At 41.0% G+C, this 26,576-nt stretch overlaps 1 protein-coding gene across 1 annotated transcript in view; it reads right to left on the reverse strand.

Moving 5' to 3' along the window:
- Positions 1-4,644: 4,644 nt before the first annotated feature.
- The window catches only part of USP13 (ubiquitin specific peptidase 13), a 128,832-nt gene continuing 106,900 nt past the window's right edge, over positions 4,645-26,576 (reverse strand). Inside the window, exons 17-21 of the mRNA XM_077487918.1 lie at positions 25,473-25,616; positions 25,059-25,222; positions 18,679-18,835; positions 17,749-17,833; positions 4,645-11,499 (exon numbers count right to left, since the gene is read on the reverse strand). Coding sequence (XP_077344044.1) covers positions 11,406-11,499; positions 17,749-17,833; positions 18,679-18,835; positions 25,059-25,222; positions 25,473-25,616 — 644 coding nt within the window. The 3' untranslated portion in view covers positions 4,645-11,405. The remainder of the gene's footprint in view (positions 11,500-17,748; positions 17,834-18,678; positions 18,836-25,058; positions 25,223-25,472; positions 25,617-26,576) is intronic.

Raw genomic sequence — 26,576 nt, forward strand, 5'->3', positions numbered from 1 at the left:
AGACTCTGACAGCCACAAGCATGACCCCCAGAGGCAGAGGAATGATGGGACTTTTAGTTTTGCAACAGCTGGAAGTCCACTAATTGCATATTTCTGCTGTAGAATGCGCTTCGCTTGGCACGCGCATTGGCTCGGAGGGTGCATGCGCCCCCTAATGGCCGTCTATGGTACCGACGTACCATGATGGCGATTCGCGTAGCTGAGCCATGTTGCCACCTTATGCGGCGGCTGGTCGGCATGCAGTTAAAAAAAAAAAACTCCTCTTCAAACTCACTAGTTCTGGGTTTTTTTCCAGTCAAAAAATGAACCTACCAAAAAATGTTGATAAAAGCCTATGTGTGCATGGACACTCACAGTAGGATAACATGCTGGGGAGTTTACTGGTTGCAGAAAAAATGCCTGAAGCCAAAAACAGCAGCTGTAAAAACATCCAGGTTGCATGAGGTCTGAATACACTAAATACGTGTACAGTATATTGAAATTAAGTATACGCACATGAAGTTTCCAGTATAATAGCTTACTGGTAGGGAGAGGGGGGGGATCAGCCCATCTGAACTTTGCTGCCTTGCACAGTTGTCAGTCTAACACTATGAACATGCCTACAGGAAGGGAGAGCAAAGGGATGACCTCAATAGTGTGGTAATTTACTGGAGTACCTGGACATACCAGCAATCCTGGAATTGCAGAGATAGGAGGTGTAGAAGTGTGTCCTGGAAATGCAATAATAGATGGTGAGATACACTCCTAACAGCTAGACTCCCTGTCATTTTTTCATTTTGTTCTGTGTCCCTCTAGTGACCATTGTTACAGAGACATAAAGTGACCCGACAGCATATGAACTGTATGTCTCAATGGACTCCAAGAAAAGGGTTTTACGATGAGTACAAAATCCTATTTAAAGATGAACTACAGGAAAAAAAACTCACACATTTAAATATGTTGGTTTACAATGGGTTAAGTCCAATGAGGTGTATACCACCTCATAGATTTCTCTTCTTTATTCACAATTAACATTTTTACTGAGCACCAACTGGTATAGCTATCACTATATTTGTGCCACTTTGACTGGGTGAGATGCAGCTCTGCTACACGGCAGTCACACTGCCGATCCTGCCTCTCCCCCTGACCACTTACAGAAGGTTTTGTATTTTGTGAGGTGGTTCACATAATACAAACTTTCTGTGAGTGGGTAGAAGAGGAGGAGAAGTGGGCAGTCAACTTGTGCGGCTGCTGTGCAGAAGACAAGGCACTCAATATAAATGTAAACAAGAGAGAGAAATCCACAAAGTGGCATACACCTGTCTGGACTTAACTTATTAAAATACAGCAGTGTTTCTATGCATGGGGACAGGGGAGGTGCAGAGCCATGCTTGTTGCCATAAGGAATACATTTTATTCACAAGCCAACAGCCCAAAGGGCAAAATGTAAACAAATCTGGTGATGCCATGATTTATATATAATGGCCTAAAGTGGTTGTAAAGGCAGAAAGTTTTTTTATCCTAATGCATTCTAAAATTTAAGATAAAAAAATCTTCTGAGTGCAGAGGCCACCCAGGTTTCAGATTACACTCAGCTCAGTGCTGTGATCTCTGCTGTGTGTAACAGATTCAAATCCTTTTTTTCATTCCCATCCATCTGTTTTTAGCAGACAGGATTAGATTGAATATCGGCAGAGGAAACTGAAGGGTTCGAACAGGTCCGCCAGTATAAACTGGGGGGCAGTCTACAGTTCAAAGAGATGTCTGATGACCTTAAGCCCGAAGGTTGCATCAGCTAAGGCCCGACCATCCACCTGTTAAAACTTAAAGTGGATGTAAACCCGATTCATGAAATTTGAGCTGGGCACATATATGTGCAGTGTTTTGTTATCTCTCTTCAAAGCACTATGTCCCGTAGCTGTCTCCTGCTACATTCTTCTGTTATCAGCCTGATAACTCCTGACAAGTTCTCCATTACATATGATAAAAGCAGCCAGAGTTTTGTGTTGGGGAGGATGCTATAGATAAGCTCTGAAAGTCTCTACCTATGAGGAGGGGGTGTGTGCCTTTCCTTCAATCAGCTGTCTTGTATGCCTAGACTTCACTGCAGTGTTTAACAGGAAAAGAAAATCTAACACAATGTGAACTTTCTAAACAGTATATAAAGCTGAAGACAGCGGATATACATGTAAAACTTATGTAGGGAGTTTTATCCCTGTGTATCATCTGAGGCCTGTTCACCTCACTGGGTATATGTGAGGGTTTACATCCACTTTAAGAGATTGCATGAAGAGAAGACCGGGTGGCAGCTCTGCAAATCTTAAAAACAGATGCCTGATGATAAAAAGACCAAGAAGCACTAAAAGACTTAGTAGAGTGCACCTTAAAAGAAACCTGTTCTATAAACCGATATGCTTGAATGATGATCTGTCTGAGGCACCGAGGGTGGTGAGAGAAGCTGGTTCTCCTTTATGGGTACCATCAGGAATGACAAAAAGTCAACATTTCTAATAGAAGCAGGGGCTGCAAGATACCCACTTAGAAAAAAAATCTCCTTTGGATGCATCGGGATCTGAACAGAGGTACAGAAGCACATTGTACCAGTTGAGGTGAAAGGCATACAATTACCTTAAGAAATGAGATTCTGGGCTTCAAGACAACCTTATCCTTGTAGAAGAACATGAATGGTTCTTTACAAGACAAAACAACTAGCTTGGATACAAGCCTTGCAGAGGTTAAAGCGGAGGTCCACACAAAAATGGAACTTCTGCTTTTCTGAACCTCCCCCCCCTCCAGTGTCACATTTGGCACCTTTCAGGTATTTGCACCCACTTCTGGGCATAGACCCCCCGTGGGGGTCTACGCCAACCCCCCCCCCCCCCCCCCTGTCTGCTGGGAGACACACAGGTTCTAGAAACAGCAGGGACCATTCGGATTGCGCAGATCGACTCGCACATGTGCAGTAGGGAAACAACTTCCTGATTCCCTTACCGAAGATGGCGGTGGCAGCATCTGAGGACCGAGGGACGGGTCAGCTTCTGCTGCAGACATCGCGCGCGCCCTGGACAGGTAAGTGTCCTTATTTTAAAAGTCAGCAGCTGCAGTATTTGTAGCTGCTGACTTGAAAAAAAAATTGGCGGACCTCCGCTTTAAATAACAAGAAAAACAACCTTATGCATAAAAAGGGGAAAGGGATCTTAAAAGGTGTTTTTTAGAGAAACAGATTCAGATCCCAAGGAGTCACTGGTGGTTTTTGCAGATGGGGTTATATAGGAGGCACCCTGTAATAAGCTTTAGAATAAAAGTCTTGCTTAAAAAAATGCAAGTAGGCAAGGTGTTTATTGCAAAAGAGACATGCAATAATGTCTCTTCTGCAATAAAATAAACCTACGTGCCTGCTCACTGTTTTTGACAGATTGCATACTGAGCTGCTCATACACAGCTCAGTGTACATTCTGACACTGTGCCTGTGTGCCGGGATGACTGAGCTCCTGCGCTTGAACAGTAATTACGTCATCATGCGTGTCTCAATCAAGATAGCTGAAGACTGACACCTGGAAGAAGCTGGGGAGAAGATGCCAGGGTGGAACCTCTCAAATGTCTTACTGTTGGAGTTAAAGTCACAAACATTAGTTCCGCTTTAACTAAAGAATAAGAAGCCTTTGGAACAGGATAGGAAGGGAAAAAATTTGACCCTTAATAGTACCAAGAGCCCAAATGTTGATCCAAGCCAGACTCCAAAAAAAATACAAAATTATTTCTATGGAGTAGTTCATAGGTAAAAAAAAATTGCCTTGCAACAAGTGAGGTATGCCCTTCATGTGCTATTGTATACTCAGTCAGTGATGGACTTTTGCAGCTTTTGGGAGTCTAAGAATCACAAAATCAAAAGAGTGCTAATCGGACCTTCTGCACATGCAGAGCCCAATGCCCAAAGGTCACATTCCAGGTTATCTTCACCCATCCAAGGGTATACAAACTAATAAGTCTTCAGGGACTGGGTCATACCAGAGGCTGTCTGCAGTCCTGGACTCAAAAAATATCCTGCCTCTATCAAACGAGTACATTAGGTTTCTTGGGAGCATCACAAGCAGAGCCCAGTGCTCAATGGTCACATAAGCCAAGCCCCACAATCTTCATTCCGGCTAGGTCCAGGTATGGCCTTCTAGCTGAGCTTCACAGTGTAGCAATGATGTTTTTATTCAATAAAAACAAATGTCTAGTAAGAAACTCCAAAACCTTTCCCTGAAGGCAAAAAAGACACCCATCTTTCTAGAACTCTCTTTTCCAGAGAGGGGATATACCTGACTGGCTATCTGCTTTTTTGTTTGATAGTGTTTAATTCCTCCTGTAGGTGGCAGTATAATCCAGTTAGCTCTGAAATACATCTGATCCTATGTTCCTAATGAATAAGAAAGAAATACTTTTGTGTTGTTATTTAATACTCCATTTTCATTGTGTAACCTGCATGAGGATATAAAAACCTTAAATCTTAGTGATTGTTAATGGCAAAAGTTAAGTTCTCTGTGTCTTCTGCTATAGAAAAGCAAGAAATTTCCATCATGGTTGCAATCAATGACTTTGTAAGGAGAGGAGTGCATATAGATAAAAACACTGTAATGCAATAGCATGATTCCATTCTTTCAAATAAAAAACTCAAACCACTTTTAGGAGTGTGAAAATCTTTTAATTTAAAAATTTGAGGATCTCATTGAGGTAACACTTCCTCATATGCAAAAAAAAAAAAAAATCTAATAAAGAAACACAATTGTGCTAAACATCAAATTGATGTCAATGAGTAAAATTGAACTCTTATTTTGCATAGTACAATAGGGCCACAGAGCAAGTTTTTTTTATATAAAATGTGTGTCTTTATTCTTAAAACATGATTGTAGGAATAACTGTTATGCCAATATTCTGATAAAGATACTGTTCAGAGAGAGAGATGACTTCACCCACTGGGCTAAAAAAGAATCAGATCTAGAGTAATCTAAGTACTGGGCAAAGTACCAATAGACAGGCTATGTACAACAATGCCAGAGTTTGTGCAAAAGACCCTCAGGCTTTACAATAGTGCCACAGTAGACACAAAAATGTTGACAGACTCATGGTATATAGAATATGGGGAAGAATGTCTACCACATTCTCCTTTTCTTTCTCCTAGTGCAAAATTAGAAAATGAATTGAAGAACATACTAGGTTGATGTGTAGCAAAGAATATAAAAATGCTTCACTTTATGTGTGGCCACTATGGGGAAGATCTACTAAAACTAGAGCATTTAGAATCTGCTGCAACTGTGCATTATAGCCAATCAGCTTCTGCTTTTTCAGTTAAGCTTTGGCAATAAAACCTGGAAGTCGATTGGTTTCAATGTAGAGCTGTATTAGATGTTGCATATTCCAGTTTTAGTAAATAACCCCATATGAGTCTTAACAATGAAATAAATTAAGTCAATTGGTGTTTCTCACAGTGCAGTTCATGCATCATTTCACGTATCCTTGTGCAAGTGTATGACATGCACTCCTGGCTGCATACATTTAAAATATAACTCCAGCTAAAACCTTTTTTTTTAAACAGGATGGAATGGCAGTGTTAGATGTTCTTCCATGATTTTACAGCTGACTGTGTGCCTGTCAATGAAATGCTCCCAAAGTAACAGGATATATCAGCTTTAACAGTTGTCAATGTCAAAACCTTCATCTAAATCTTCTGTGATCTACCCAAAACTAGAAAAAAGATCTGGCCGGAGCTCTACTTAAATAATCTTTTTTTTTTATTTCCTAAATTAGCTATGTTGTGCAGACCTACATTTGAAAGCATTCTATTTACCCCCTTATTTAGCTGTGATTACTTTAAGCTTTGAAAATAAGGGGTAAAAAGTACCTGGCACCCAGTTATCAACGGTTAAGCAGCTGACATAATCCTGACACTCAGCACTATGAGTCAGGTTCAGGCAAAAAGGCCCAATTTACAGTCATACAGATTTTTTTATTTTTAGTCATGTGACTAATTTTCAAATTGAATACTCACTTTTTTGAAAAATTGCGAATTGATCCTAAAGTAATGCCAAATAAAGAGGCAAATATAAAACTTTTAATGGTAAGTCTGGACAATTATGATGCAAGATTGCCTAGTTGTGATGGAGTCACTTTAAGGTTGTAACTTTATTTGCTTGTCATTGTTAAGCTACACAATGGGGGTTATTTACGAAAGGCAAATCCTCTTTGCACTGCAAGTGCACTTGGAAGTGCATTCGCCCTAAATCTAAGGGGTAGATCTGAAATGAGGGGAAGCTCTGCTGATTTTAGCACCCAATCATGTGCAGCATGTGCAATCATGTGCAGCATAAAATGCTATTTTTTATTTTCCTTGCATGTCCCCCTTAGATCTACAGCGACTTTACGTTCAAGTGCACTTGCAGTGCAAAGTGGATTTTCCATTCGTAAATAAACCCCCACTGTGTAATTTAGTTCTTTGTGGGCCCCTACCACATATCACATAAGGATGCCAGAAAGCATTCATACATAATACTATTAATAGGCAATACCATGACGTGCACAATTTCTATTGCAGAATTCCTGCAATGTGTGTATGCCCCCAGCAATGATTATACAGTCCTGTCCTAATTTTATATTTGCTGATATGCAGGGACTTAAAGGCACTATTGCAACTGCTGCATGTTTGCACCAGGTTTTAAAAAACATCCCCTCTGTATTAGGAGGGTTTACTGTATACTACTGGCCAGATTAAGGAAATACCTAAAATCAGGAACAGACCATAAAATGAGAGGAACTAATGTTCTGTATTGATTTATCTAATTAATGACCTAGCTAGGACTAAATATCTTATGCCTGAGGATTTACAAATCAGCATGTGTATTACACAGCTATAAAAACAAACCTTGTTCTAATGATAGGGGAAATATCATTGTTCTCTGTCAATGCAGTAACATCAGATGCAGGGCATGTACTTTCAGCCACAGTATCCCAAGAGAAATGACTAATGTTTAGCAAAGAAGACCTTCAGATATCAATCCTGTCTTCTGTGAAAGAACTGAAGATTGGATTGTGCCTTACAGGACTGCCAGACAAATCTAAGCATCTATCAAAATGATATAACAATACTTTACAATGTATAAACTCAAACACACACACAAAACATCACTTTCATCAATATTAGTACCTTGCACACATCATATTCTGCACACATTACACTATACCTCAATAGTACATTATAAGAAAATAACTTTCAGCCATTTATGTGAGCTGCAATACTTCATTTATCAGTACTCTAAACAGAGGGTACATCAACTTCAGATTAACTAGGGTTTTTGAGCTCAGCCCGTACATTTTGGTGTGGTCACAAAAGCTAAAGAGGTCTTCAGCACAGTATTATGCTGCCATGCCAATGTCATTTCATAGGGCTTACCAATGTCCAAAGGACTCATATCCCAATCTATACGCTTAGTAGGTGGCAAATCATCTATCATTTTATTATGACATCATAGAGAAGATTGTACTGGCTAAAATTAGTTACGCTGTGACAGATTGTTACTTCCCAATACCCAAGTAGCAAAATTCTTGCTCTACTTAAATTCCACTTTGTTGATTCTTGCTATTTAACGTGGAATGGGAGTGCAGAGCACTCATGCACAGGCCCCTTGGAGAACATTTTGACAAACAGCTGTGGGATCTAGTGAGCGATATTTTGGTCACTTGGGGAATGGAGTATAATATTAGGAGGGGTGGTGGGGAGCATCATATATGTGTAGCTGCATCTACAGATCTATTAGAGTGCACTTTGGCAGATAAGAGTGGAAAATTGTTAAAGTTTTTGTAAACCTAGTTACACCACTTTACCTACAGGTAAGCCTATAATAAGGCTTACCTGTAGGTATTGGAAATATCTCCTAAACCTGCATAGTTTAGGAGATATTTACCACATACGCTTGTGCCGATGTCATCGGTGCATACACACTGAAAAAAGGGCACGATCATTCCATTTCTAAAGGGCCCATGCCGCAACCGGAGGATCCCACGCGCATGTGTGGGAGTGACGTTACGCGACTCCAGCCAGTCACAAAAGGCAGAGTCCACGGCCCTGGAAGGAAGAAGAGTGAAGATGTTTGCAGCCACCACTGGGGACATTGGGGGCTTCATTTGCCAGTAAGTGCAACATAATGAGCTAGTATGCGATGCAAAAAAAAAAATGGAGGACATAAAACCCATCAGGGTTTACTTCATCTTTAAGACCATAAAGCTTGAGCAATGGTCTATCTGAGCCACCTAAAGATGTTGGAACAAGAAGTTAGGACATCCTTTCTGGGTGCATCCGGGATAACAAAAAGGGGTTCATTCTTTCTGAAAGAAGCAGAGGCAAGGCGACTCAAACAGCCTGAACTACATGCACAGCCAGAAGCGCATCCAGACAGTGGACATTTACTTTTGATAAACTAGAGTCAGACAGAGGGATGTGAGAACAATACCCTAATTGAGATGAAAGGCAGAAAACTACCTTAGGTATCAACATCACATTGCCCCTATACAAGACCAAAAAGGGAAAGACCAGGAACTCCAGAATGTTTATCGGCAAATGTGATTTCACGGACAACAAAGCCCCATGCACAGACAAGGTCCTCCTCAACAACATGACAGCCTGGCATCTGCCTTGAAAATCTTCCAAAGGGTGGGAACAAAAAGGACTTCCCAGAATCAAGAGCTGGATTCCGAAGCCACCAAGGGATGGCTAACTAAATCAGTCTGTCCAGAGAAAAGACTGACTTGTCTCTGGACAACAGATTGTTGGGTTGCAGATGTCTGGAATTAAATTGGGTGAAGGGAACTACCTCAAGTTATGATCAGCTCCAAGACTCTCATATAGAATTGGAGAGTTGGACAGATTCTGAATTGTAGGGGTATGCTCACCAGTCAAAGTAATCTGATAGAGTTTCTGCAGTTAATGGCTTGGAAGCTGCAATCTATTGCAGGGGGAGTGGGAGCAATCAGAGTTAGCAAATAACTGGGTCATTTGGGTCATAAAGTCTTGAATGTCTGTGGAAATTTTTTCAGTCAAATGGCAGTGGATCCAGGCAAACCCGACAAAGCCTATGAGGATGCCAAGGCCAAGATGGACTAACAGCAAATGACAGTATGATTCCAGGCTTCAGATGCTGGTACTATCATTAGGCACACTGCAAGCAGCTTTAGAGCTGGCAACAGAGAGCAAGCTAGGGAGCATCCGATACAGCAGGATATGTTGCAGTTGCATTGTGATAAGGTAACATATATGCCAATGGTAAGAGTCACAACCTCAAGTTGGATGAATAGTTCCCAGTGCTTAGCTCGACAAGCCCTGTCAGTGCCAGCAGCTCTTGACCTGGAAAGCACTTCACAGCTAACTTATCAAAAGTAAATCTGTAAGGTATCTTATACTGAACTCGGTGATCAAAAGGTCCCAGGTCATGCACGCAACAGCCAGGCCCGCAGATCTGCATAAAGGACTGCACAAACTAGGCTGAAGGAGTCCACACCAGATAGCTGCTGATCAGAGGGAAAAGATCCAGCAGCAGTGTAGAAAGACTTAATAGAAGAAAAAATGTAAAAAGAAAAAAAAATTAAAGCAAATAAATCAGTGGAGGCTGACAATGTCATCCGATAATGTCAGATGAGTTGTCTGTGAGAGAATAAGACATGTGGTCTGTTACCCTAACAAAACTGGCAGTGCAAGAGAGAACAGTGAGACAAAACTAACGCCAAGCTGTTAATTTCTTTTAATTTACAGTATTTTAAGTTTTGTAAAGCAGCACTTTCATTCAGCCTGCCGGCATTAAAGGTTCATAGGACATATAGACCTATTAAAAAAAAAAATACTATACATACCACATTCTTTTTGTAGAATACCTCACTGGGTTCTCAAAAAACAAAACAAAAAAAACGGCCATAATAAAAGGATGTTAAACATTTTTTTTTTTCAATAAAATTGCCATATTCAGTAGACCTGTTTTTTTTTTTTCTTTGGCAAACTTAGAGTTTGTAAACTTAGTTTACATTTACATATATGAACTCTCTGAAAAACACTACAAGAATTAGAAATTGACCCAAATATTTTTCTAACTAGAAAGCCAATAGACTTCTATCTTCATTCTATGAATTCCATTTATTGTGCTTCTAGATCTTCCCCACTACAGTCTCTGTCTAGCTGCACAGCATCCTGTGGATTACAATCTGACCTCATCAGATTCATTTAATGTATGCATTACTTTATGCGTTACTTCTGCTGCCTAGAAGCAGGTGTATTTACCTATTAAACGTTTTTATCTCATACCTTTTTGTATTACTAAATTATCAAATACAAAGTAACTTACACTATAAGTGGTGCTGTCTATTGGATATTAATTAAAATAAAAGGACCAAAAAGTGCTGGTGCTGTTAAAGTTAACCTATTCTTTGGGTTACTCATCATGTTGTGCTTAGCTAGCTAGTAATCCTAACCTACAGACAACATGAAGGATTCATAAATAGCGTCAAAGGCTGATCAACTCCGTTGATGTGTTTGGTTGGTGAATAATCCTCCTTACTTATGAACAGAGTAAGGGAATCATAAGAAAATTCTGTGATGCACACGTTAACTGGTGTCTAATTTTAAACGTAAAAGTATAACTTTGCCGGCAAAGTACAAAACTTTCAAAGAAGGCCTTGTGAAGGTTATCCTTAAAGTGACAAAATAAGAAATGGATACATACTGCTCTAAATACAGGATTATCTAGAATATATAAAAAAATGCCGTACATCATTTATGATATGGGTATATCCAATACTGATAAAACTTTAAAGGCTTTTGTGGGCATTTGTAACTGTATAAAGAATTACAGAAAGACAGTGCCACCTGCTGAGCATTCCTTGATAATTACAGCTGAACAGAAGGCAATAGAGTTCATTTACTAAAGGAGTAGACGTTTTATTAGCCCTGTGAACATGCATTCACTTAAAATATGCAGTCATGTGAATGGGAATTGAAGATAACAGGAATTCCCATTACATGTAATTAGATGTTTCAAGGCTCAGTGAGAACATTCTACTCCTTTTCTACATCAACTCCAATGTGCTGTAAAATCAGGTGCCGATTTTTGTTTATTACTAAAAAATTCCCAGATATTAATGCCCCTAAGAAAAACATTCATAATGTTTGCAGTAAAGTAAAAGGTATCACTCATTCATTATACATTGCACACAACCAACTTATGTTTTCCAGCGGTAAAAATTTCCAGTTTAACATGTAATAAAGCATCTTTTTTTCTCTATAAATAAACTATAAATATTTTAGATTTTATCTGGAGTTTTGGCAGTCAGACATTCTTTGTTTATCTTTGCATTAGCTGGCATGAACGGTCTATGGTTTTCTATAGGCTTAAGCCCTCACTTAAATCTTAGCCAAGTAATCTATGATAGAAATATAGATAGCCCAAGTCTTTAGGTGGTCTCTCAGATGATGTAACCTTATGGTCGTTGTAAATAACCCATCTGAAAAACAAAAGGCAGAAAATGAACATTTTTAAATGCATTGAAGTGTATATATATATCCAAAACGTTTTTTTTTTTTTAATTTTGGATAAAAGTAGGAAAGGGTTAGCACTCCTACAAGTTTATTTTTGCTGTATGTGTACCACTGAAGAAAATTAAGCGCAAAATCACCTACCTGTTTTCTTCCATCGGCTCTGGGGCGCATGCCGCCGGTGCCAAGCTCTTGCTGTGGTTTTACACAGCAGAAGCCAAACAGCGGGTGGTTACGATGGCCGCCAGCCACCTGCGATCGTCCCGCAGAAACAAGGCAGACTGTCCTTCTGTCAGACAGGAAGAGAGAGATCTGTGATTCCTGTTAATCAAGAACACAGATGTGTCTCTTCCACAGAGTGAGTCCATTCCCCACACAGTTAGGCCCCTTTCACACGGGACGGATCCGTGATGATCCACTCCGTGAACATCCGCTTGCTCAGTGGGGAACGCTCCGTTTATGCCCGCTGAGCTGGCGGATGACAGGGCGGTCCCTGCACAGATCGCTGCTCTCCTCTAAGGGGGATCGGATGAACACGGACCGTCTGTCCGTGTTCATTTGATCCGCTCTGCAGATGGATAGAAAAATAGGATTTTCCTCTGTCTGCAGAATTGGACAATTTCGGAGACGGATGATATCGGGTGTCATCCGCTATCCCACAGGGATGCATGTATGTCCGTATTTCATCCGAAAACGGATAGATGAAATACGGACATACGGTCCGCATGTGTGAAAGGGGCCTAAGAAAGAACATCCAGGGAACACAGTTAAACCTTTTATTGCCCCTGATGTTAACCCCTTCCCTCCCAGTGTCATTTATACAGTGTCAGTACATTTTTTTAGCATTGATCACTGTATTGGTGTCACTGGTCCCCAAAAAGTGTCACTTGGTGTCAGATTTGTCCACTGCAACGGTGCAGTCCCGCTAAACATCGCTGATCGCCGTCACAATAAAAAAAAAAAAGGAAAAGTCCTTAAGGCTACTTTCACACTGGGGGGGGGTTGAGAGCGCTGGCGGTAAAGCCCTGCTAGTTTTAGCGGCACTTTACAGTTGTTTTAGCAGCGTATTTTGGCCATAAACCGGGCGCTTTTAACACCAGCTAGTGGTCGAAGAATGGGTTAATACCACCCATGTAGCGCTGCCCATTCATTTCAATGGGCAGGGGTGGTGAAAGAGCGGTGTATACACCACTCCGCCACCACCCAAAGATGCTGCTTGCAGGACTTTTTCTAGCTTCCTGCAAGCTCACGGCTCTGGCTTTCACACTGGAGTAACAAGGGAGGCGCTTTACAGGCACTATTTTTATCGCTAAAATGCCTGTAAAGCGTGATAGTGGCCTAAGTCTATTGCATAGTTTGCAGATGCTATAAACGCTATAAATGCGCAAACCAATCAATATACACTTATTGGGATTTTTTTTACCAAAAATATGTAGCAGAATACAAATTACCCTAAACTGATGAAGAAATTCGATTTTTATTTTTACATTTTTGTATTGGATATGTTTTATAGCAGAAAGTAAAACATATTGTTTTTTTGTTCAAAATTGTTGGTCTTTTTTTGTTTATAGCGCAAAAAAATAAAAAGCACAGAGGTGATCACATACCACCAAAATAAAGCTCTATTTGTGGGTACAGCATTGCATGACCGCGCAATTGTCAGTTAAATTAACGCAGTGCTGTATCGCAAAAAATGGCCTGGTCAGGAAGGGAGTAAAACCTTCCTGAGCTGAAGTGGTTAATTTTTGTCCTAAAGTTGCAACGGGAAACTTGAGGAAATCTCTCCAAGTGAGGGAAATTCCCCTCTTAGATACTTGTGTCTGGAACAGGTGTCTTAATTGGAAGCGTTGTTCTGCAGAAAAATTTAAGGATAGGTTGAGTCAAAAAGAAAAAAAAAATCAGCCAAACAAGGAACTTTAAAGGTGGCTGATAATACAATGCATACTACTGTTGAGCCTCTTTCACAAAAAAGGCCAGATCATCCATTAAAAACAACCTGAAGGGCATCTGTCCCCCTCCCTCTAGGATTGGATCGGAGGGCAGTTTGATGTAAACAGATAACGGAGTCTGTTTAGTCCAGGCTGCCTATAGAGAGGAGTGGGCTCTGTCAGTGTCCGCAGAAATTGAACAGACATGAATGTGTCATCTGTCCGCTCTACTCTGATCAGCAGAGTTAGTGGACAGATCCCCTGCTGATCTAATCAGAGTCCGCCCCATGTGAAAGGGATCTTAAAATTACATCACTTTACTCAATTCATATAAAAACAAAACTTCACCCAACATGGCTTCTTCTTTTGTACACAGATAGAATTACTTAAAGTGATAGTAAAGTTTCGTTAAAAATAACAAACATGTTATACTTACCTGCTCTGTGCAGTGGTTTTGCACAGAGCAGCATTGATCCTCCTCTGCTCGGTCCCTCTTTGGAGCTCCTGGCCCCTCCCTCCTGATGAGCGCCCCCACAGAAAGCAGCTTGCTATGGGGGCACCCAAGCCAAGCCAAAGCTCCCTTTGTCCATTCAGACACGGAGCCACGACCCGGCCCCCTTTCGCTCACTGACTTTGATTGACAGCAGCAGGAGCCAATGGCGCTGTGCTGCTCTCTCAGGGGAGGAGAGTCCCGGGCAGCTGAGTCTCGTGCAACATCGCTGGATCTAGATAGACCTCAGATAAGTATTAGGGGGGTCTGCTGCACACATAAGGTTTTTTTATCTTAATACATAGAATGCATAAAGATAAAAAAAAATGTCTGCCTTTACAAACACATTAACACATTTTTTTACAAATCTGTTTCATAGCTTATTGTTCTTCCCACTCTACTATACGCCACTTGTCTCTTTTATTATTGTTAGAACTGGATAATTTGTAGGTTCAAAATGGCTCTAGCAGGGGATTTCAATGATTTTTGGGGTGTTTTTGTATGATGCGTTTTGTGAGTCAAATACCCCAATTCTTCAGGTTTTGTGAAACTACTAAAAGACAATCAGTCTTCAATCAGAAGTTTAATTAGAACATCAATATATATTTTTGTTAATATATTATTATTTTTTTAAATTAACAAAAATGTGTACTTTTCACAGAACATGAAAAAATTTGGTATTTAAGCTCCACGCAAAAAACATCATGACAAAATCTGTGAAATACCCATTCTGAACCTACAAATGATCCAGTTCTAGCAATGATAAAAGGAGACAGATGGTATATATACATGAGTGAGAACAACAACAATAAGCTATGAAACAAATTTGTACAAAAACAATAAAAAAAATTGTATTATTATTTCTGTACACAAAAAAGAATCCATGTTGGGTGGAGTCTTGACACATTTTAATGTTTATATATGAATTTAATAAATGGATTTAATTTTAACAGTTATGTATGTATATTCATTGTAGTATCATGCACCTATAAAGTCTCATGTTTGGCAGATTTTTTTTGTTATTAAATTTGTAATCTTAAAGTGGTTGTAAACTAAATTTTTTAACTTTTACCTACAGGAAAGCCTATAATAAGGCTTACCTGTAGGTAAAAAAATATCTCCTAAACCTGTACGGTTTAGGAGATATTCCCCTCGGTATGCGCCGCTGACTGCAGCGGCGCATGCGCACAAGGGGATTCTCGGCCTGAAAATCCGGCAGTGGCCGACCGGCCGGAATGAAATCTCCCACGCGCATGCGCGGGAGTGACGATATTGCGGCTCCGGCCACTCACAGCGCCGGAGCCGCGATACCCAGAAGAAACGCAGAGGGAGCATGTCAGCTCCCTCGGCGTGGATCGGGCCAGATGTCGGGGCCTCGTTCGAAGGTAAGTATTTCATAATGAGCTAGTATGAGAGAGAGAGAGAGAGAGAGAGAGAGAGAGAGAGAGAGAGAGAGAGAGAGAGAGAGAGAGGGGATCCCTTGTCCTCTGTCACAGGGGAAGGATTGAGGGGGTGGGCGGGGCACCATCTGGAACATATATTAGATGTTGCACATGGTATGTTACATGTTACACCTGTGTTTACAGTGTAACATGTTCAAGCTGGCGCCCCGCTCACCCCCTTACCCTGTTACAGATGAAATCTCCACGCACCCGCGTTCACATTTTAAAATCAGTGCCACTGTGTACGGCTTCGCTCACACAGTTGCATCATTCATCTGCATTAGTCTGTGAATGAAGAAACTACAAGTCCCATCCTCACTGCAGCAGGCGGCTTGTAGTTCTCAATGAACTGCAAGGGCCCTAATGAGTGCCCTTGTAGTTCATTTACAAGCCCTGCAGCTTTCTAACTGAAAGCCAGTACAGAGGTATGAGTAGAAAGCTGTAGGACCTGTATGCAGGAGTCTGTGATCCACTGATTGTGGGTGCAATGCTTTTCAGGCTCCTTGGGAAAAAAATAATAAATGCACATTTTTTTTCTGCAAAATGATGTGCATGTATTTATTTTTTTCATGAAAGGTGAATTTAGCCATTAACTTTTTTCATTTTGCACACTTTTATTCTGCATTTTTAGCTAAAAAATTACAGAACATTATATATTTTCTGAAAGCAGAAGTCATGTACAATATAAATAAGTTGTTGCATTTCTTTATGTCACACGATATTTGCATAGCTATTTATCAGACCATGAAAAAAATACAAACACAATTCAATCTCCATTTTTTTTGTTACAATAAAAGATGAGGTAATGTAGAGTAAATAGATACGTGTGGCAAGCCTGTGCGCGTGTGCAAAATGATCAACAGGTGACATTTTAAATACTTTTACAGCTAATCAATTTAGAGCAAACCATAAATGAGGGAGCAATAATTATTGCTCTCACTTGGACGTTCACCCAAAAAAAAGTGTGGCGTAATCGCTGTTCATATGCACCTGCGCATGTTTGCATTTGCAGGTTTGCGCAAGGTGATGGGGTTACTTTAAGTGTTTTTATTATTATTTTTATTATAATTATCTTTTATTTATTACAGCAGATGTTCCTCAACATCCTCCCACCACCATCCATTTGAGCTCACCATTTGTTAAAGCAGATGTTCCTCGATCTCCTCCTACCATTATCCATTTGATGTGTTTAATGTGGTTCCAGCACCAGAGATAAGGGAGAGATCCTGGGAACCGTGGGGAAAATGGGGGATAGGGGGTGCCCACACCTCCCGCACTATAAAAGTGATTGGACTGCTTTACAGCCACCCGGATAACTTTTACATGACAATTGGAGATAAACTGAGCAAAACAACCATGAGCTTGTTTTAAACCCTTCACTCTCCGGACATACAGTATATAGTACGTCCAAACATCTAAGACAGTTAAAATGTTGGACTTTACCTCTATTTCAGTCTTGGCAACAATATCAGGATAAATAGAGGGGTGCATCTGAACATGCCTTTTTCAGTCTAGGTTCACACTATTGCAAATTGGATGCATCCAATTCGCATATCAGGAGATTGTGATCAGCTCTCTATGTAGCAAGTTCACACATCTCCAGAGCAAATTGCACAGGAGTCCTGTGTGTCTTCTGGTCCATTTCATGTCCGAATTCAGCCAAACATTTTGGACTGAAATCGGACCTGAAATGGAAAAGAGGGATGCACCAGACCCCTGCTGTGAGCCACTCCATGTGGTAGTGTGAATCCAGCCTTACTGTTTTTACCACAGACGACCCCTTGAAAAAAAGGTTTCAAGTCTCTGGGAGCCTTTGCTAAAACCAATTCATTGGTGGTCTGTGGTAAGAATGTCGCCGTTACAGTAATGGTCAGAATGCTACCATTACAGACAGCTAAAAAGATCATTAGTGTAATGAAGTTGGCTCTGCCATGTGGCAGTGACCCCAGAACTATGCAGGAACCATCAAATGTAAGGTCAATCAGCCACAGCTCAAGGAACCCTTAGTAACCTCTGGAAAAACTCTAGGGCTCCCTGAAACTCTGATTGAGAATAAATTATGTAAACAACGGGGACACGGACAGCACTAAAAACTTGACAAAGAGTCTAACCCTTCCCCACTCTATTCAAAACTACTAGATTCTTACACAGATACACTTTAAGGTTCTTACTAGTTCACAAATCTTAAAATATTTAAGACATGTACAAACCACAAAGTCTTTGTGCATATCCTAAAAAGCCTCTTCTACACTTTAGAAGCAAAAAACAAAACAAAAACAAAAAACTGACACACACAATAGACACATGGTTTGTACGATTAAAAAAAAAAAAAAAAAGTCCTTTCAATGTCATACATACCTTCCCTCTTTTTTGATGTGACAAACATAGTGCCCAGACATGGTAGATGTCCCCACGTGGCTGACGAATGCAAAGAGTTCATATCCTAAAAAGTATATGTTGGTTATCAGATCGTCTTAGAAGGCTAGTTAGGTTAAATCACTAATTAGTGCAAACATGCAAGGAATTTGATGTTTGTTAGCATTAATTGTGTTTTGTAACTATATCTGCATCACGTAAAAAAGAACTGTCAGTGAGGAGGGTGTCAGTTCATAGTGAGATTTTTTTTGCAGAACTCTGGAACCGTTAAACTAAATTATGGTCTGTATAATTGTAAGTAAACATTAGAAAGTAATCTAATAAGAAAGTGATGATTTATGTAAGACATACCACGACTGGGCCTAAGCCACAGCCGCTTTCCTCACACTGACTTGCAGTATGTCCTAGCAGCAGGAAGTCCAAATACAGCAGGCATAGATTCCCAGAACTGTGCCAGCAGTCTTTATAAGTAATGTGAATAATAATGATATTGGACAGCTCCTGAAGAGAAATCCAAATGTTTGATGTTGAATATTGTAAAATAAAACTATTCTGAACACCTGAGGCTCTAGGGCAATATCTGAGGTAGTTCTCTCAGATTACTGAGGTGGGCCAATAAAAAACTAAACAGAATTCCACTTATGTACTGTCAGGAGCAATATTTCCTGCTTACAGAGAATGTATTTACAAAAGTTCTAAAAACATTTTTTTTTATTTCCCATGTAATGAGCAGAAATACACAAACTCATTCCTTTACGCTCCAAGGCCAAATTTCAATCAAAAACTGAGGGGTATGGAGTAATTTATGGGACATGCAATCAATTGTTTAACACTTTTTAGTACAATGCAAAATATGAGAAGCAAGGTTTCTACTCCTTTCTTGCCCGAAGTGCCAACTGGGACTATACTTACTTCCATTTCCATCTTTAATTCGAGGACCTTCATCATTGTCGGTGAGAATTCCATTTTGATTAATCTTAGAATCTATGGCTTGTGAAGTATTTGCACATTCTTCTTCACTTTCAGGATGGGAGAAAATCCAATCCAGAGCGCGCTCAAGATTATTATTCTGCAATTAAGGATTTATTATTATACTACCATTATAGCAAGTTCAAATAAACAGTGTGTCACTGTTAGAGGTGTCTGGCATTCCTTTTTTTTCATTCATTCTTTTTTTTGTACATCTCTAAAAGCAGGTCTAGGTTATCAAATTGCCATTAGGCACATTGTGTCATTTTGGCAAATTGCAGTATTCAGGTGCGTAAAATGTATTTAATTTTTTTATACATACTTTCCTATCAAATCCATTTCTTGGCGTACATCACAGGATACAGAGCAGGTTATAAACATTACTATCTGGGTTATGCACCAACTATAGGTGAATGGACACTGGCAGATCAATCAAACAGGAAGTCCTCCCCTATATAACCCCTTCTATACAGGAAGTACTTCAGTTTTGTAACAAGCAATGAATTCCCAGAAAGAGTGCGATGTACTCCAAAAAATTGATTTTACGGGTAAGTATGTCGAAAAAATCCAATTTGCTTTATCGTACATCACAGGATACAGAGCAGGTTATAATCATTACCATTTGAGGCCTTCTGGAATCTGGCGCCCTCTTGTGCTGGCATTTGGTATGACAACCAGCAATGCTAATGGAGCTTCCACTGCCTGTTTTCACTGCCCGCCCATCTCCTTCCCTTAGAACCTCTAAACATTATATATATTTTTCATTCTAACACCCTAGAGAATAAAATGGCGGTTGTTGCAATATTGTCTGTCACACCGTATTTGTGCAGCGGATTTACAAGCGCACTTTTTTTGGGAAAAATAATTTAATTAAAAAATAAGACAACAGTAAAGTTAGCCTAATTTTTTTTATATTGTGAAAGATAATGTTACGCCGCGTAAATTGATACCCAACATGTCACGCTTCAAAATTGCGTCCGCTCGTGGAATGGCGACAAACTTTTACCCTTTAAAATCTCCATATGCAACCTTTAAAAAATTCTACAGGTTGCATGTTTTGAGTTACAGAGGAGGTCTAGGGCTAGAATTATTGCTCTCGCTCTACCGATCACGGCGATGCCTCACATGTGTGGTTTGAACAACGCTTTCATATGCGGGCGCTACTCACGTATGCGTTCGCTTCTGCACGCAAGCTTGGCGGGGCAGGGCGCGTTTCAAATTATTTTTTTTTCTTATTTATTTTAACTTTTATTTTTTTATTTTTTACTGTTTAAAAAAAAAAAATAATTGTGTCTTTTATTCCTATTACAAGGAATGTAAAAATCCCTTGTAATAGAAAAAAAGCATGACTGGTCCTCTTAAATATGAGATCTGGGGTCAGAGAGACCTCAGATCTCATATCTACGCTAAAATGCAATTTAAAAAAAATTTGTCATTTGAAAATAAATAAATAAAATGTCCCTCTAAGAGCTATGGGCAATGACTTGGAGACAGGTGGGGGGCCCATCTTTCCCTCACTCGTCTCCATGTCAGGCCAGGGACAGGTCCGGATCGCCGTTACAGACCTGGCTCCTTAATTTTTTAGCTGGCTTCTAGATTCCAAGCAAATTTGTCAAGTCCTGCTCTAGATAGAGACTAAATCTGACCCTTAATGATACTTATGGCCAATCTCTTTTCACTTCTCGATTGGAGAAAGAAAAAAAATATCCCACTCACATATTTCCATGGGTGGAACTTCCTGGCTTCACACCAGGCATACAGGATTTTCAAGACCAGTAATTAAAGCTCACCGAAGCCAGCTTCCTGGTGCTCAATAACGTGGAGATAACAGGACACAAGATCATTAGGTCTGCCTGGACTGGAAGCTTCCAAGGAGCGCCCCCCCATTATGTCGGTGTGCCAAGCCCTTCTGGGCTAGGCCAGCTAACACTATTAACAGTGTTACCAACTCCCGTATTCTTCACAAAAGAAGCGGTAGTAGTTAAATCAGGGGGAAGGCATAGACTAGGGATAACTGATCAAGTGAATCTACCCCTATTGCTAGTTGGACTCCTGTCGTGGACCCAACTTGTACAATTTGTTGTAGAACCTGGAATTCAGTATATCCATCTGTAAAGTTCCCCAATGCTGGCAGATTGCAGATAATGTCCCGCGATGCAGAGACCACTGTGCCAGTATTAGTCGCTCACAACTGGATAAAAAACCCTGCCAGTTTTCTATACCTGGAATATATACTGGCAACAGATGGCACATGCTATTCTGCCCCAGACAGAATGTGGTTCACCTTCCTGAGCCGCTTGACTCCTGGTGCAACCCTGGTGGTTAATATATGCCACTGCAGTGGCATTGTCGGAATAAACACTGACCACAAACCTGTGCAACTGGTTCGTCCAGCAATCCAGAGCAAGGTGTACTGCCCGAACTTTCAAGACATTGACGGGCAGTATTCTATCCTGCAAAGACCAAGTCCCCTGAACTGTAACCACCTCCAAACCAGCCCCCCAACTAGAGAGACTGTTATCAGTGGTTATTAAAAATAGAAAAAAAAGGAAAGTGCTACCTATCCAGCTAGCTCAAATGATCACATGTACATGCACTCATGTGATAAATATTGATGACACAAACAGATATGAATGTGGCAGTAGTGGTGATGATCTCTCATAGGTCAACAAAAATCAAAAACAGCAATTGAAGTTCAACCAAAGTAGTGTGGAAGGTTCACTAAATTTGTTACATGAGTGGTTATTATCTTCCATATCACAGGAAGGAAAGTTTCCCCTTCTCCAGATTCCAAGCAACCAACCACCAATTCGAGCTCTGCAATACTTCGGGGACAGAGCCCTCTGGAAAGCCAATGCTTGGACCTTCATGTTCCAGACAGGAAGAATGTTCCTCTACAAAACAAATGGAGTAGAACAGCACGTAGGGAACTGCTTCAACAGATATAATTTCCTCTTGTAGAGATGTATCGAATGATACCCTATGCTTCCTATATTTCGCTTTAAATCTGGAATCGACTGCTCCCTGAGGAGGATTATTAAGGTACAATTATTGAGATTAACACCCCCTGCATCTTCAGCAAGTTCAGTACCAGGGCTAGGAGCATTGTAAAACCCTGGGGGGCTGTGGCTAGCCCGAAGGGCAGTGTCACAAAGCGAAATATGCAACTTTCTACTGCAAATCGCAGAAATCATTGATGAGCCTGGAAAAAAAGTGTCTCATGAAGATATGCACCACTGATGACTATGGATACTCAAAATCTACCTCTTGCAGAGGGACCATCACTGATCGAACCAACCCAATCTGAACAGAAGGATGTTTAGAATTTTGTTTAGTGCCTTGAGATTTAAGATAGACCGCATGTCCTAGTTTGGTTTTAGGGCCACTACTGGTTGAGTGTTTACCATAATGCCATAACTTCTGCTTCAACAGCCAATGTAAAGCAAAAGGGCAAACCACCTCTGAGCCTGCCCTAAGATCGTCTGGCCCGGGATACTCTCAAAACACAGCAGCTTCAGATGCCCCCCCCCCCCCCCATTCTGGAGGGGGGGAAAGCTTACAGCACCTGGTATTCTCAGGCATTCTTCCATCCAAGTACTAACCAGACTCAATCCTACTTCTGGCAGCATGCTTGGAGCATTTATCCATACACCCATGTGCATGTAGGTTTAAAGCGAAAATACAGGGAAAAATGATAGTGCCACTTATTACTGCTCCCACTAACCTATTTTTGCTCCCTCCAGAGAAAATTAAAATACCTGGTATTTCAGGGGATGGGAATTTATGACTCCCCTCCCTTCTTTACATAATGCAGCACTGGCTGCTCAAAGTGGACAATCACCAAGCCCTTGCATTTTCAATACCAAGTGCTTTAAAGTATGGGAGAGTGGGAGCACAAGACCCTACCATTCCTCCCATGATTCGAAGATGGCAGCTTGAATGGCTAATCACCAACCATATCAGCCATCACAGCTAGGTAAATGACATGACCTTTTTCTACTGCAGTTATGTAAGACAGTTTAGATATCTCTGTGACCACAACCAGTGACTAGACAGTGCAGGAGCAGCAAAAGACTGACAATCTCCCTCCTATAAGCACATGTGCATGCAGCAAGACTGATTGGCTGAGTAGTGAAGGCCCCTCTCCCAATCTGAATCCTACAGTACAAAAGATTACTAGGAAACCTAATGTGTTATATACACACACAGTGTATATATATATATATATATATATATATATATATATATATATATATATATATATATACACACACACATACACACACACACACACACACATATACATACACACCTAGAATTCATCTGCACTGTCAGCGCCTCTTGGCACTATATGTACTTGGCTGTCATTCCTAATACTAATGTATTCCTAAATTAGTTCCGATTTCTCTTACAAATCTTTGTAACTGAAATAAACAAACTTTCTAAAGCCCGCTGTCAGCTGATGTCCCTCAGCCAGTCCTTGGAAAAATGCTGACTGGGGAAAGATCCTGACTTTAGGTCCGGTTCACACTGAGGCAGCACGACTTACAGCGCGACTGCCTCAGGCGACCTGGACGAGACCGCTGAGGCGACTTGCAAAGCGACTTCTGTATAGAAGTCAATGCAAGTCGCCTCAAGTCACCCCCCAAAGTTGTACAGGAACCTTTTTCTAAGTCGGAGCAACTTGTGTCACTCCGATTAGAATGGTTCCATTGTACAGAATGGGACGCTACTTGTCAGGCGGCTAAGTCGCCTGACAAGTCGTCCTAGTGTGAACTGACCCTTACAGTTGGGATACAGTTGGGATCCACCCAGATGTCTGGAGAGGCAGCTGGCTCAGCCAATCAGCTGGGCATCTGGGAGACAGAGCCAGCTGCTTTCTCCCCTCCTCGGCCCATTGCTCCAGTGAATGTTGGATGGGCAGAGCAGAGGGCTGGTGACTGACAGTCACGACTCTCTGCTCAGAGCAGAAGGGAGAACTGAGAAATTAGCAATGTTTGATCGCTCACTTCTAAGTGCAGAGGCAGCAGATGTAGCGCATTGGATCGATTCTGCATCCACCTAGGTCGAGTATAAGGTTTTTTTGTTTTGTTTTTTATATACCCCATACTTTAAATCCAGTTGCATGATAAGGTAGTGAGGTCTGCTTCAACGGCACTTAAAGTTATTTTAAACCTAAAATTAACTATATTGCAACTTACCAATTCTTAGATGTGGTGGCTGTAAGTTTCCTTTTTTTTACCTATTTTTTCACCGGTGATCCGGCCAGTAAGTCTGTTATTTTTCAAACTTCCTTTATCAGACCAAGTGATCCAGCAAAAGTGGCAATTAGATTACTATAGTACTTACAGTACCAGTGTCTGGAGTTCAGCACTGTCTTCCCGCAGCTGGTTCTCCTTACCACTGCAGGTCCCTACTGCCACCATCTTGAATTTGAAAGCTGGTTGTGCCTTCCTGAGGAACCACAGCTGGCAACATTGGGGGGCACTTTGTGAATGGTCCTGCAGCCTCCTGGGACATGCTGCAGGAGGGGAGAGGAAGCAAGCAGCGTCATCCACACTTCTGCAAGGATTGCAGAAGCTGGAGCTAGTATCGATAAAAATCAGTACTTCTCCCCTCACACGCCCAATAAAAAAAAAAAAAACTGTCACTCCGTTATAGGCTGGGGTGAGGGAGTGAAGCACTATGGCAATGGCAGATCTAAGTAAGACCCCTTTCACACCACACCGCTGATAGGGGCGGCGGTAAAATGCCGCTATTTTTAGCGGCGTTTTACCGCCGGATTTGCGGCGGATTTGAGGCGCATTTCGGCCGCTAGCGGGGCGCTTTTACCCCCTGCTAGCGGCCGCGAAAGGGTTAAAACCGCCGGCAATACGCCGCAATAGCGGCGTTTTGCCGGCGGCATTACAGCGCTGCCCCATTGATTTCAATGGGCAGCAGCGGTGGAGGAGCGGTAAACACACCGCTCCTTCACCGCTCCAAAGAAGCTGCTGGCAGGACTTTTTTCTGACGTCCTGCCAGCGCACCGCTGTAGTGTGAAAGCCCTCGGGGCTTTCACACTACACACAATGGTGCAGCTTCTTTAGGGCGTTTTGCAGGTGCTATTTCTAACGCTATAGCGCCTGCAAAACGCCCTAGTGTGAAAGGGGTCTTAAGGTTAAGGTGGTGAATAAGAGTGTTTAGTTGAGCTTAACTGAAATATAAGAAGTAGTCATTCTACTAAACACTCTGAAATTTATACTATAGTGGAAAGAGTTTAGTTATCTCGTTTTTTTTAACAGTAATAAGAAAATATTCTGTTTAGGTTCATATTAAAAACATACCGTTGCCCTTAGTGCTTGAATTGCCTGATTTCTCTGGAAACCCATAGAGGAGATCAAGGCAACAATCTCTTCTGGAGGTTGGTTAGCCAAAGCAGTTTGTCCATATGACGGCAGTGCAGATGAAGTAGCAGCACCGCCAGGAATAGTTAATGGTTCTGCAAAATCTAGTAAAGAAATGAAAAGGGATTAGGAAACAGCTGAACACATTACAAGCACCAAGCAACAAGTATAGATAGTAATTAATGATGTTGATAACATCAGAGATCAAAAAACATTTGTACGTTTTATTAGAAGCACTATGAAATCTCTTTGCAGCTCAATCAGTTTAAGCCAAAGCTATAATGCCACAGAAAATAAGCTCACGCTGACCAGTAAACAAAAGTGCAGCCCTCACAATGCACTGATTATACTGACCGGGGTCCTCCATGTGTGCGATTATCCAGTTGAATGCCAATTCTGCCCCCATGCTTCCAGTGTAATACACAGCCTTCCGACATGCCTCCAGAGGGAAGCCCATCTCTGCTAGCTGCATCACTGAAGACTCATCTATGTCAGGAGCTGCATGGAGGTGTCAGAAAGGCCATTTAGCATCTCTCTTACTAGACTCGTAATTCAACAAATGGGCTTAATCTATCTTAAATAGGAATTCAAGAAAAAGGGGCATTTGAACAAACACTTGATAGATGGTGATTAAATGGCAACAACATCAAATAAAGTCACTACTGCAAAGGAGGACAGTAAAATCAACTATATAAATAGAAAATATTATCTATAATAAACACAAGCTTTAAAAAAAAGGAAAAAAAAATTGACTGCATCGCTTCTTCCTATGAAAAAGCTGAACTCCAGGAATATATGCACACAAAAGACTCAGTATAGGCCAGCTTAGTTCAATCCAGTGCCCCACATGCTAGAATAGTCTGATTGCTGAGGATGTCACAAAGGTACTATACTAGCATTGGCTACATACAGTAAGCAATGTTGACTTCTGGAGAGGGAGGAATGATTTCCCTGTGCTGCTGAAAACAAAAGAGCATCATAATTTCCGTCCCTCCGCCACTCAGGAACCACTTTGTATTTCTGGCAGTAAATACTAGGCAGGCTATGATTGGCTGAGGTGGAGACCATGACATCATTGGGCTATATCCACCTCAGCATATCATAGCCTGCCTAGAATTCACTGACAAAAATATAAGGCAGCACCTGAGTGGCGGAGGGATGAAAGTTTTGATGCTCTTTTTTTTTTTTTTTCCAACAGCACAGCGAAGTCACTCCTGCCCCTCCACAAGCCAACACTACTTACTATATGTAGCCAATGCTATTACAGAGTTGACTGCAGTGTAACCTGCAGCCAGATCATTTTTGGATGTGAAGCATCCTGACCCACACCAAGTCTTTTATGAGCATATATTCAGAGAGTTTGGCTTTAAATTTGACTCAATACCTTAATAGAACTAGATGAAGGGTAAATGGGGCAAGTATACTTGAACTAGGTATTATGATGCTCACTCACTACAG

The sequence above is a fragment of the Lithobates pipiens genome, unplaced genomic scaffold (assembly GCF_037356315.1).
Source record: "Lithobates pipiens isolate NorthernLeopardFrog02 unplaced genomic scaffold, aLitPip1_a1.2 Scaffold_18, whole genome shotgun sequence".
In the NCBI taxonomy this organism is placed as follows: domain Eukaryota; kingdom Metazoa; phylum Chordata; class Amphibia; order Anura; family Ranidae; genus Lithobates; species Lithobates pipiens.